Raw genomic sequence first — 14,041 nt, forward strand, 5'->3', positions numbered from 1 at the left:
TTAAAACTCCCAGACTTCTGCCATCTATCATGGTCACAAGCTGTCATTCAAAGAAAGGAACTTTTCCAAGCTCTGGTTTTAGACTGTCCTATCTGTACATAAACTCGAGCCAACCTGGTTAAGGTTTATGGAAGCTATACTTCAAATCTTCTATAGAATATCAAGTTATCCACTCTTAATTTAAAGGATGGAGGGAACTGGATATGGAGAAAACATCTCTTCCTTGACAGCTGCCATGACAGCTACTTCCATGAGGAACCTGATGAGTTTCCGCTAAGTATCATTTAGATCTTATGGAAATTAACAGGATAAGAAACCAGCTCCCTTCTTGCCCACTCTTCTTCTCTACTACTTTTTTTCTTTCTATGTTATTCCTGGTTTCTCTGTAATATATATATTGAATGGTTGCTTTTCATACAAGGCTGGGTAATGTTACTCTCTTAAGAAGAGGAAAAACATGTTGCTTGTGTGAGTTCTAATAATAACAACACTAAGAACAAGTAAAGACAGAGCAGATGGAGCTGGGCGATAATATATTTCTTACACACACAGTAACTTTGGAGTATGTCTGAGTGTGAACTAACTGCTGGAGCTGCAAATGGACTGAGCTTTAGTTTTCTTAGGCGAGGAATACTAAGAGGTGGTTTTGCCATTCGTTTCCTCTGATGTATAATGGCCCCTCCACATTCTCTGGGGTTAGGGGTGAGGGAACCCCGTGAATGTGGAAAAACCACAAATTAAAAAAAACACTATTCTTTTTACATGAAAAAACACCTCTCTAGGAATCTCTAGATGTTTTGCCCTTTTTAAAAATATCACCACTGTGAGCCATGATTCATCTTTGAGTAGCTCAGTTTCATCTGGTGAAGCAAGTAGCAGAGGGCTCTTCCTGGGTGTGTTAAGAATTGTCCAAAAGGGGAGAACTCCAACAACAGTGGAGAACCTGTGGACCTCCCAAGATTGGTGCACTGCAGCTGCCATCATCCATTACTGATAAGGATGGCTGGGGCTGATGGGAACTTCAGTCCAAGAACATCTAGATCAAGGGATGGAAGTTATCCAACATATCCAATGCCAAGAAACCATATGAGTTGCAGTCTAAAAATATTTAAAGGCCACATGATCCACACACCCTGAGGTACAGGGTCAAAGTTTCCCAGTTAACTATTTGGGCAACAGATAGTTAAGCTGGAGTAAAAAGAAGCAGGGACATGACTCTTCAAACCATCACCATCACTCTAGACCCCAGATATGAATGTTTGCTGTTGCTGTTGTGTGCCTTCAAATTATCTCCAATTTGTGGCAATCCTAAGGTGAACCTATCAAGGGTTTTTTTTTTGGGGGGGGGGATATTTGTTCAGAGGGAAGTTGCCATTGTTTTTCTGTCACTTTCAGAGTGTGACTTGCGCAGGGTCACCCAGTGACCAAGCAAGGATTTGTACCTCACTACTCCTAGTCAAACAATCAAAATGAGTGCTTATTCAGAAGTTAATTCCATTGTAGTTCTTTGTGGGTTTTTCAGGCTATGTGGCTGTGTTCTAGAAGAATGCCAGCCATAAATGCTGGCAAAATGTCAAGAAAAAACTCTTCTAGATCACGGCCACATAGCCTGAAAAACCTACAAAAATCTATGGGTGCCAGCCGTGAAAGCCTTCGACTTCATAGCTCCATTGTATTTAGTCGGACCTACCTTTGGGAACAGCAGCCGGAACCTATAAGCTACCAGAAATAAGCTTCTGCCACATACACCTTGTAATGTGTGGAGTAAGACAAACTCTTTGCAGGTTCATTTTTGAGAAGTCCCACTGTGCTCATGCTCAACATGGTTTCCTCCAAAATAAACTGACACATAGGATTGCACATGTACCCTATGCCAGTTTTCTCAAGAAGAAATTGTGAGAAGGTGTCTTGCATAGGGGATTGCTCCTAGAGAAAGGTGTATAGGATTGTGGCCTGAAAGGCACAGGAGCCTTGTCAGTCTTTTCATTTGGTGGTCCTTCCTCTGTGGTTGCAGTGGGGTCTTGCTGTCTGGACATATGAACCCACCCAGCCCCCAGCATTTATCCCAGCCCCCAAAGGGGTAGGTGGCATACTTTAGACCTTGCAAAGGGCTGGGACTTGGCAAAGTCCCAACCCCACATCCAAGGGCCTTTGGGAATCTGCTGTGAATTTTAGACCAGGAAGATAAAATAGGTCCAATACACACTGCAGAAAAAATCTAGTTTGAGACTGCTTTAACTGCCCTGGCTCAGTGTTGGGAAATCCTGGGAACTGTAGTTTATTGTGGCACCAGAGCTCTCGGACAGAGAAGGCGCAGTGTCTCACCAAACTAAAGTTGCTAGAAATTCTCTAGCATTGAGCCAGGGCACTTCAAGCAGTCTCAAACTGGATTATTTCAGCAGTGTGTTTTGGACCTTAGTTAGGGGAATGGCTCCTCTCTGCTGAGGGCCATAAGGCTGCCTTGAGTCCCTGCCCAAACATCGGTTCAGCACCTTGGACAGCTCCTCCACAGATGAGATTGAACCCCAGCATGGTGGAGGACTCCGCTCCCTCTGGGCCCACAACGAACACCAACTCCCAGAATTCCATAGCCTTGATCTAGGGCAGTTAAAGCGGGGCCAAACCAAGTTGTGTCTCCAGTGTGGATGCAGGCATTGTTTGGAGCCTCTTCAGTGAGCCTCCTCAGCCCCAGCTTCGCCATCAGGCTGAGAGGCAGCCCTTGGGGAGGAGGAGGAGGAGGGCCACGTGAGGCGGGCGCCGTGGCCAATTGAGCGCCTTGCCTCGCCTTGCCTGGCTTTGCTTGCCTTGCCTGGCCCAGTGGTGCAGTTGCGGAGCGGCGAGGAAGAGGAGGAGGAGGAGGAGGATGCGGGGCTCTGCGGGGCTTCGGCTCTGGCCATGAAGTTTCAGCCTTAAGCCACGCGGAGCTCTCCGGTCCAGGCATCTTCCCCAGAGGCGATCGGGACCCTCCTCAGCCCTGCCAGAAGCAGCCCCCCGCCCCATGAGCCCTCCGGAGCCAAAGGGCTGAAGGAAGCAGGGCTTTTCTCCCCATTCCACTCCAGAGATCGGAGCCACCGCCGTCATCTCCTCCTGTTTCCCCTCCTCTTGCGCCCGATCCAATGCCTCTCTGGCCGGGATCAACCTAAGCAGGGATCGCGAAGGGAGAGCCTGAAGGGGAGACCGAGGGAAAGGAAGGGAAGGGCAGAAAATGGGGAGCCCCCAACCCGCCATGCCCCCGACTCTCCTCTTGGTGCTGGGGGGGCTCCTGGGAGAGGCGAGGGGAGGCTTCCCCAACACCATCAGTATAGGTAAGGGAGCTCTTTATTACTGTTATTGTTGTTGTTATCTGTCATCACCATCAGCAGCACCATCAACACCATTGCTGTTATCACCACCACCACCACCACTATCATCATCATCATCATTGTCACTACCACCATCACCACCACTACCACCGTCACCATCATCACCACTATCATCATCACCAACATTATTTGGGGGGGTGTCTCATTGAAGGAAGGATGGAAGGAAAATTGAGGTCAGGTGGAGAAGAGGCGTTTGTCCCTTTACCTTTAAAAAACTCCTATATTCCATTGGATCTCTGCCCCCCTCACTTTGCAAATCCACCCTGGGGGCTTTTCATCCACCCCCCCCCTTTTTTTTTTTTCAGGGCAGAGAGGTTGCATTTTACAAAAGCAGCCCAGGCGATTCTTTAAAGCACACACACACAATCTGCATTGCTTGGTGATGGATCTGGAATTGTGTTGGAATGGCAAGGAGGGTGACTGGCAGCCTCTTTATTAGCGTGGTTATTTGGTCCTGATTAGTTTATTAGGGCTTCTTAATAAAACCGTGCTTTGGAACCCACTCTTTCCCACAGAAGCACAAAGATGGAAAGGAAAAGCCAAATTTCCACTGTTTTTCCCCTTCCCTGTGGCACCAGATCCTCACATACCAGTCACTTCTGTCCCTGAAACCTTCAGAGCCCATGGCAAAACTTCCTCTGTGTGTGTGTGTGTGTCTTTTTACCTACAGTTGTCATGCTGTGGTGGGTTTCCTCCACTCCGACCGCATCACTCTTCTTGGTAATGGAACTCATCTTGGACATTCCTACCAAAACCTGGGATGGAGGGATGGAGGGAGCAAGAACCTAAATGTGCCAAGACGAATAAGATGGAGCTGCTGGAACTGGCACAAGCAAGGAAGCGGGGGGGGGGGCATGGGGTGGGGGGGGGGAAGGGGGGCAAACCAACAGGAGCAGACGGCTGAAACAGCCCATGCCTCCTCTATTTTGCCTATGCCAGCCCTGCATCAAATGTGCTCCTAATTTTATTTTTATCCCCCCTCCCCATCCATGAATAGGAGTGCAAATATGTACAAAAATAAAAAAATAAAATCCTCACCCGCTAGGGTTCTTCTGGGGCACTGAGAAATGCCAAGCTGTGTTTAAAAATAGTGTTTTATTCCTTTTTGTGTGTGTAAAGCACCTTCTCTCTGTTAGGGCTCTCTCTCTCTCTCTCTCTCTTTGCAGCTAGCTTCATCCTTTCCTAAATGCTGCAGAAGGAACAGGCAGAGGGAGGAGGATAGGGAGGTTGTTTCCCCCTAAGGCAGGCTGCAAAACACACAGAAGAGGGGATTTGACATAAAATTGTGCTCCAATAAATCTGAAAAAGAAGGATGTCCCCCCCTCTTGGAGTTTTCTAGCATCTCTTCCCCCCCCCCCTCCACCCAGCCCCTTCTTCTAAGGCAACTTTGGCACCATGTTCAATCCAGTTTGTAGGAAAACCTCTGCACACAGCCCTTAAAACTTCAACAGGGCATAGAACCTGTGTCTCTCCTATGTGCTTCTTTGGAAAAGGATGAATGATGAAAGCATTTGAACATTTTGGGAACACAAGACCCTCCTGTTTAGACTTGGAGGTTAGGTTTTTTTAACCACACTTGCCGCTCTCATGCCACACTGGGAACCATGGAGCTTGATCCTGTATCTATCCAAGCTTAGATACAAGTTCAGTGAGATTATTGCAGAATATGTGTACCTACGATTGTTGGATCCTGAGTGTTTAACAACTGAGGACAACACCCTAAGAGTATTTAAGATGCTGCCTATATTTTCTTTGGCATACGTCCCATTGCATACAATGGGATTTATTTTAGGGTTAGACGTATAAAGGACTGGACTGTGAAAGTCCTGTCTTGCCCACTCCATGTCTGCTTTCAGGGGATTTTTCTGTGAAAAATGTTTCAGTGCTTTGTACATATCTAACTTGGAGTAAGCACCATTGAACACCATGAGAACTTGCTTCTAAATTTAAGAAATGAACCTAGTTCGGTTACAGAGGTACAAGGTTGATCAAGTCCTATTGAACTTGGACTGACTTGTGGCTAGACATGCTCCATTTCCTGCTATAAGCCAGTTTCACTCATTGTCAGTAAGGCTTACATCTAGAAAAGTGTACACAGGATTGTAGCTTTGAATTATTATTTTTTTAAAAATAAAACCAACGGTATGTGCTCTTTGGGAAAAACTAAACTGTGTGTTTAAAATAAGCCCTGCCGGTAAATTGCATTGGATGTGTAATTTGTTGCTCTAGAAGGGTGGAATTGCTGCAATGTCTTGACTTGATTGAGAAAATGCTTCTCAGACTAAATAGACTGGATATATTTTTAAAGTATTCTGTTATAAACGGAAGGGAAAGAAACTATTTCTTCTCCATTCCAGGAGGACTTTTCATGAGAAACACAGTCCAGGAGCACAGCGCTTTCCGTTTTGCTGTACAGTTATACAACACGAACCAAAATTTTACAGAAAAACCTTTCCACTTGAACTACCACGTTGACCACCTGGATTCGTCCAACAGTTTTTCCGTAACAAATGCATGTAAGTAACTAGCTTGATTTTCTCATTATAACAGTTGCTTCTTTGTACCCTGGTTCTGCCTCTTCCATCTTCCTCTTAAAGGGAGGGGGGAAAGCCATCATTTTACCTTAATAAGCTACCTGGAATTGCAGTTCGTATTTGGAAGCTCAAAATGTTGACAAATGCCTTGCCAAAGAAAAACCTAGTTTGTCTTGCAGTGCTGCCCGCATGTCAATTATAATTAATAAAAGCTTTCATTCCTAATATGTACATATGGACAGATTTGGGGTCCTCTCCCCCAAATCTGATAGAAGCAGCTCAGAGTTCGTTTCTGAAAATCAGATTTGTGGCTGTGCATGGGTTGCCTGGACAGTAGATATTTAGCAACCGGCTAGTTACAAGTGTGTGGATTTGTGTCCAGTTGTGTGTGTATGTATGTAAGGAGGGTGCGGGCATTACTTCTCAAAGAATGTCTCTCAGGGATGGAATCTGGAGGGTGCTGTTTAAAGTGACCTTGAGGAAATAGGATTACTGGCTTCTTTCTGCCTTCAAACAGCCTTTTGTTTTGCACAAAATGTTCCGATAAATCCAGTGAGTGTACAAACTGATGGATGCCTTAGGAACTAGAGAGCAGGAGGAGAAATGGTACAGAAAGCTTAGCAGTCTGGAAAGACTGGGGGGGGGGGCGTTATACCCCTATAAACACATGTGTTTTTTGCATCACGGTGATGCTTCTGTCTCTAGAATAGGGGATCAGTCAAAAAAAAAGGAAGGAAAGTAATCTGGCAAAGAAAACAAACCATTCTGCATTCCATGAGCTGAATCCCATTTGAGTCCCAACTAGGGTAGGCCTATAGAAATCAGCCTGACTGATATAAGTGGTGACTAGCCATTTCTGTCTGTGTTAGGACTAAAATTGGTTTCAGCCCTTTTGTCGATGTTGCAAAGAGACCTGTCAGAGGACTTCTGTAATATTTGCTCTGAGAGTGGGATGAAGTTACATGGCAAATGCATCTCTGGGAGCATATCAGCCTATAAGAAAGGAAGCTTATGGGAGATGTAGTCCAACACTAGCTACATGACTACATGTTTCCAGCCCTTGATTTAAATAAAAGGTTTCCAGTCTTTTTAGAATAAGGTTTGCTTTCTTTTTTTCACCATGTTACTATAGCTGTGACTTTTACCAGAAACTTTGTAGGAGGCTTGCCCAAAGGATCATGTTTTTATCTCCACGCCATGGAAAGCTTTGACTGCCAATTTCTCCAGTTTTGCCATTTCTGCTGTGAAATGCATGAGAACAGGAGCTTTCTGGTCAGTTGGCAATGCATACTGTAAATGCTTTTTCAGCACCACACCACTCAAGTTATGATAGGTTTGCGGTGTTATGTTAATAATCATGGCTGGCCTGCACAGCTTTATACAAATGTCTGAAGAGCAACTTGAATGAATGTTATCCCTTGAAAAGGCTCTATTTCAAACACAGTTTCCTTTAAATATCTAATTTAAATATTTATTTAAAACAAAGGCATTATACTCCTACAATAACTGATTATTAACTTTTAATATATGTATATGTATTTGTGCTCCCTCTTGGATCATAGTAGGACTATCCTGAAATGCTTCAGTTCCAGAGAGAGACAATTGATAAAAATAAAACAAAAGACCCCCACACACAAACACACAAACACACAGAGGCACACACATTTCATGATTAAATAATTTCATAGGTTGCTGTCATCCAGAATCCCAAGTACAGTAGCTTCCTCATTCTCCAAGCTTGGAAATGTTACTTTTTTTGGCCTACAACTTCCAGATCACCATGCTGTCTATTGGGTATTTTGGATATTGTAGTCCAAAGAGTAACTTCTTCATGATTTGCTCATCTTGTTTTGGGATTATGAACATAAGAAGAGTTATATCATCAAGTCTAGCCTTCCAGGGATCCTAGAATGGATCGAGCCTGAACTCTCCCTGGAAGCCAAGATGACGAAACTGAGGTTGTTGTACTTTGGATGTATCATGAGAAGGCATGAATCATTATAAAAGGCAATGATGCTAGGAAAGATGGAGGGCAGCAGAAAGTGAGGAGACCCCACACCAGATGGATAGACTCAATATCAAGGAGGCCATGGGCCTGAATCTATAGGATCTAAGCAGAACAGTGGAAGACAAGGGGTCTTGGAGGTGTCCCATCCATAGGGTCACCATGAGTCAAGGCTGACTTGAGAGCAGTTAACAACAAACTAGCCTTCCACATCCTGGTGCTCTCCAGATGTTTGAGACTTCAACTTCTGTCAATGGTTAGCTAGGCCAATGGTTAGGCCAACACTGGGACATAGTCTAAAGTAATCATCAGGAAGTTGGGGATAGGCTGATGTAATCCCATTATCATAGTAATCATTTATTAACAATGAAACTGAATCCTGAGTTATGATAGTCAAATGAGGCCAGTGCAAAAGAGGAGTGAAGTAAAGAGAGCTCCCCATGATTTAGAGAACTAGCAGCAAAACAAATAAATCAACAAACAGACAAACCCTCAAGGAGGCACCCAAATATAGTCCCATGAGTATTCAACATGCTCAGTGCTCACAAAATGCATAGTGTCTGTTTGGCTGTGGTGTGTGAGAGAGAATGTGTGGCAAAATCTACATGTGTCCTGAAAGAAGGAATGGAAAGAGTTCTCCACCTTGCAACATACTTACATACGTTGCTGTTCGGTCAGTGACCTTGTGCCTTTGGGTGGCATATTACCTCGGAATCTCAAGATTCCAAGATGGCAATAGGTACTGACAGCTATTTTGCCCATGAACTTCTCTAAGTCTTTTCAAAGCCATCTGAGCCAGTGGCAATGACCACATTGTCTGGCCAGCAATTTCTTCCTTGGGGTGAAGCAGTACTCTGTCTCTTTTTCTTTTCTATTTGTCTCTGTCTTGTTACCACTGCCAGTCTATCTGGAATGGAATAGGTTTTACAGATGCTTAAGATCATACCCCACTTTGTCGTACTTGTTATAAGGATATATGATCTTCCTACAGGGACATTACACGATTGTGTCCCAAGCTTGCAGTTCACTAGGGCCAACCTTTGCTCACCCCTGATTTAGATGGCTCCTTATAATTGTACTTTCATATATACTCTACCCTAATTGTAGGGTATATTCCCTCAAACCTTCTCCCATTAATTTCCATTAATTTGTAGCCAAGATTTGGGAGATAGCGGTATTAGTCAACTTTTTAGTACATTACGTCAGTACATCTGGTGGTAGTGATTATGATGATATCATCTAAGGAAAATCTGCAGCTTGCATAAGTTCCTGGCAACAACTTGCATTACCCCTAACCATTGGGCACATATAGGGCTGATGGAAACTGGTAACCCAGCAAATTCCCCTCCAATGCTCTTCAGTATGAGAACATAAAAATTTGACTGGGTCAAATGAATTTTTATTTTAGCCTCGCATCCTGCTTAGTTAGAAACAGCTATAGCATCTACCAAAGATATTTTGCTGCCTGAAATGAAGAACAACATGGCTCCCTTTTCTGTTTCAGCTAGAAAAAAACGCTAAGGTTTTTCCTCAGCAGTGATGATGAGGTGGCATCTTCTACCACACTGGAAGGCAGCAGGCTGGTTTTAAGGGTACAGAGTAAACCACGTAGCACACAGCTCTTTCATCCAGCCCATGCTCTGATGCCTAGCATCCGCCACCTGAGATAATCACCCAGCTCTGCTGAATGGATATTCCTGGCCAAGTACATATTGGCCAAGTGGCCAAGTGGATATTCCCAGAAAGCTTATCAATAAACCAGAGGTACACCATAGGCTTGTATGTAACATTTGGTCTTTGGAGGCACACCACATTCAATCATGGTGGTTTTCCATTGCGATGGGCAACTGTGGCCCTGTAAATGTTGTTCAAATGCAACTCTCAGCATTCCTTGCTTTTGGTTATCCTGATTATGGCAAATGTTGTAGCTCCTTAACATCGGAAGAAGATGGTTATAATTATCCATCCTTTTACAGAGCTAATAACAACTATTAGATCTATCTTCTGTAAATTATGTGGCCCTCCAGGTGTTCTTGGGCTGCCAGTCTCAGTAGCTTTAGCCAGTATAGACAATTGTGATGTGTGCTGGGAGCTGTAGTCCAACAACATCTAGGTGCCACGCAATTCTTACTTCTCTTATATGGATTTGTCTCTTAACCATCTAAACTAATGGCCATAACCCCATGTCATGGTTATGAATTCCATCAGTCCATTGTGCTGTTTGTGAAGAAGTTGCTTTTCTTTATTTGGTAGATGTACTACAATCTAATGGATGTTTTATATAGCTAATACAGAGCTCTAATATTATAAGAGAAAATGAAAGATCTTGCCTCTGTCCACTCTTTCTGCCACCCCTATTCTGTACAACAGTAACATCTGTGGCTAAGTAAGTGGAAGGAAGGATGGGGAAAGGTAACCTTGTCTGGAATGAAATGCTTGCATGATGATATATTGTAGCAGGGAGGAAATTATTTGTAGTCCTGCCCAGTGAACATTTAAGGCCTTGTAACTTCAGATAAATATCCAGAAGGGCTGTTACTCGTCTCAAATCTGAAAGTAATTGTCTTTGAAAAGTCAGAATGCCTGTACATAGAAATCTGCCAAGAATGACGTCCTACTGCTCCACAATGTATAACAATTGCCAGTTCCTTACCGATAAAGTGGTAGTTTTATTTTATTCCTAGTCTGTGTGGGTGGATTAAGTTTCCTGTTCATCATGTATCTTTTTTTTGGGGGGGGGGGGGGCAACATCTTTCCTCAAATGTCACTATACATGTTTTTAATACTTGGAGGGTTGTTGGAGAATAAGTAACATTGGCTCTGATGCTCAGTACTGGGACTTATCTGCATTACATACCTAAGCTATTCTCTCATTTGCCTTCCCTGCAGGACTCTGGGAATTGTAGTTCTCTGACGCGTAGCTAGGGCTCTTTAACAGGGCAGTCCTGATGTCTCACCCAGATACAGTAATGAAGATGGCAGGTGAAGGATGAACTCTGACAAAACCAATAAAAGTTCCTAACATAAACGTTCATGATAACAGATATTGCAACACGCTGAAGGAAAATCCAAGAGTACTTCTGGTGATTCAGCCCCATTGATTAGTTTAAATAGTATCCCTAATTCCACAATATTATATTTAAATGAATAAGAAACACGATCAAAGTTTTAATTTATTGCAAACATCCACTTCTCTCACGGCTGGAACACATTTTAAAGGGGAAATTCTGTCCTGTTTGTCAAAAGATTGTTCAGACATATTTTAAACCTCTTCTGAAATATTTGGTTGTGGAGCCAAGTAGTCTTTGGGTTTATCATTATTATTTCAAAACACAATGAATGACTATTGGCCCTTTAAAATGGATCTCTATCCTAACATTGTGAACAGAATGTGTTCTAGGTGCTTGGAAAGGTTACATGTGAGGACTATAGGTCTGAGATTTCCCCAGTCAGTACGATCAGTTGGAGCTATAGTCCAAAACAGTATTCTGGAAACTGTCCTGAAAAAAAAAAGAACTTTCTCAAGCTTTGTTTAAAAGGGCTGTGCTTTGAGCAATATGTCTTGAAACCTGAGAAGCTGACCTCTAAATCTCATGTACTGAGTCGAAGAATCCTTCAAAACTATATTGAATGAATAAATCTTGGTTTATGGGAAGGAGTGAGGAATGGGAATGAGGCATTTCATCTCAGAATGATTGACTTAAAACAAAGAAGGAGCATGTGTTTCCCCCAGGATGTTGTTGGACTGCAACTCCAGTCAGTCATCAACCATCGGCTATACTGGCTTTGGTTAATGGGAACTGTAGTCCAGGGACATTTGGAAGGGCACACATTTCCCCTCCATAATCTAGAGTTTAAAGAGTATTCAGTCAAGCAAGGTGCAAGAGAACTTGTCTCTCTGTTGTTGTTTCCAGTTTGCTTCAACCTGGTGTATTTCAGCTGGGAAAATATGGAAGGAGAAATCCTGCATTCAGTGGAACTGGCTGTTGCACAAGCTTTTAGCTATTTTCTGTTTTGTTCAATAATGTTTCTAATCGTGGTTTTATACCTGTCGGTTTCTTGAGAGTGAAGGAATCCTGCACCCTCAAATACTGATTTTCTACGTAAACCTACAGGTGGAAGTGGATGTTAGGCAGATTCTTGGTGCATCTGTTGGTGTTCGCCATCCCTCTGGGAGAAAGGGAGGCTAATGTGCTTTGTAAGTCTGAGCAGGGTATAAGCCCAAATAAACAGAGCCATTGTGGGGTTCAGTCTTAAAGAATGAGACATCTTTGTTGGGATATATTAGAACTGAGCAGCTTAAATGCAAAACTCCATCACTGACATGTCTCTATATCATTTCTTCCTGTCCCCCCCCCCTTTTTTTTTTTTCTGTTTTAAATTAAAATCTCCACTGCGTTTCTTAGCATTAGTATTTGAATTATGTTTGAAGTTCTGTCTCTTATATTCCTCAAAATGGCACTGGGTGTGTCCCCCCCCCCCCGTTCTGCACTTGTAGTGCACTATACTACATTGCTCCAGTACTGCAGTGTCAGCTCATTAGCACTCAGATCGCATATTCCCCCTCTCTCTCCCTCTCTCTCTTTTTCTCTCTCTCTGCACTGTCATTGCAAAAAAGAAATGCTGCTGTACACCTTTATGGCCAACAAATGCACTCTTGAATTACGCACTGTTTGCAGGGAATATTTAGAAAAACAAACCTGGTGGCTTCCCCTCTCCCCCCCCCCCCTTGCCCCCGCCAGCCGGAGATATCTGAGAAAATATAATAGCTTTTAATACTTTCCCCATAAAAACCTGCCACATTTGAAGAAAGGCATTTGATTGGAGTGATGGTAGGCTACATAAAATGAAGAAGAAAAAAGGGTTTCTTGGAAAGATAAAAAAGTGATTTATGACAGCTGATTGCCTTAACTAAGCTGTTAGCATTGATGTCCTCCTCTCCTCTCATTCCTCCTATTAATTCCCCTTAGATGTGAATTTCTGGGGTACCCCACCAGGCTGAAAACACACACACACACATCTATGCACACATTGATGTGTTTACTGTGTTTGCCACAGTACTTCCTCCTTTGCCAACCAGAGGGGGAAAGAGCATAATTACCTAATTATCCCTATTTGCTGTGTTCCATTTAGCTGTTTGTTTGGGTGCCTCTCTTCCAATGGGCTTTTGTAGCTTTTCTCAATTATTCCTTCTCAGTGGCGTCTTGTGCAATTCATTTGTCAAGCATTCCAATGGAAAGGATTTTACAGAATGAAGCGCTGGGGGTGTTTTGGATGTGGTGGGAGCGTTACCAGAATGGAGTATGGAGATGCATGGTGAGCCTGCGAACAAGCTGAGAGCAAACTCTTTTTTTTAAAAGAAAAAATTGATTCTACATTCAGACTCTTTGTGCGCCATGTGCCGTTTCCCCTGCTTGCTGCTGCTCAGCGTTCCTTCATGCCAGTGAGTGAGCGGCTTCTCTTCCCTGCATCTGGGCTGTCTCTGGCCAGCTGGCAAAGGGGTGGCAATGCTCAAAGTGGTCATCTGGCTTCTGCCAAAGATGTCTCTGTCTAAGGGCATTTTGGAACACAAAATGGAAGATGCAAGGTGCAGATCACTCTTGGTGTCTGACAGAATGCCCTTGCTTAATCATGTGCTAACTGCCTTACTTATTGCCAGGATTTTGTGCTAATTCGTTGGGGCCAGTGTTGAAAGAACAATTGTCTTTTTCAGTATTCTGTTTTGCTCTGATCCTTCCCTGCTTGCACATACTGTGTATATTTCTATATATCAATATTGAGTTCCATGGACTAGAGGAAGGGAATTGTAAGCCACAAAAGCCTAGGGTAAAATAAATCTAGTCATCATAGAGGTGCCATAAGATTCTTTGTTGTTTTTCTGGAACAGACTGTTGTGGTGGCTGTTGTTGTTGTTTAGTTTGTTTCTATCCCATCTTTTCCCCTCTCCAAAACTGGGACTAAAACTGGATTACAAATTAAGTAATCAAAAGAGTAACTTGACTATCTCTTTGAAAATTTGATTGATTTTTATTTCTTGTAGACAAATATTGGGAAATGTTCAGCTTCAAATAATAATAATTTTGTTGTTTCTTCAGACCATTCTCTGGGTGTAGGTTGTTTTCAGTTTTTCACCACCTTTG

The 14,041-nt window shown here is 43.2% G+C and overlaps 1 protein-coding gene across 7 annotated transcripts in view; it reads left to right on the top strand.

Annotated features, from left to right (window-relative positions):
- Window positions 1-2,779: 2,779 nt before the first annotated feature.
- Window positions 2,780-14,041, top strand: part of GRIA3 (glutamate ionotropic receptor AMPA type subunit 3) — a 200,103-nt gene continuing 188,841 nt past the window's right edge. For 3 of the 7 annotated variants that reach the window (XM_042478096.1, XM_042478099.1, XM_042478097.1), the window contains exons 1-2: window positions 2,786-3,305; window positions 5,720-5,878. In XM_042478096.1, coding sequence (XP_042334030.1) covers window positions 3,206-3,305; window positions 5,720-5,878 — 259 coding nt within the window. In that variant the 5' untranslated portion in view covers window positions 2,786-3,205. Of the gene's footprint in view, window positions 3,306-5,719; window positions 5,879-14,041 lie in introns of all 7 variants that reach the window. The other 4 variants (XM_042478100.1, XR_006104932.1, XM_042478101.1 and 1 more) reach the window with 4 other exon arrangements.

The sequence above is a fragment of the Sceloporus undulatus genome, chromosome 7, assembly GCF_019175285.1.
Source record: "Sceloporus undulatus isolate JIND9_A2432 ecotype Alabama chromosome 7, SceUnd_v1.1, whole genome shotgun sequence".
NCBI classification, from domain to species: domain Eukaryota; kingdom Metazoa; phylum Chordata; class Lepidosauria; order Squamata; family Phrynosomatidae; genus Sceloporus; species Sceloporus undulatus.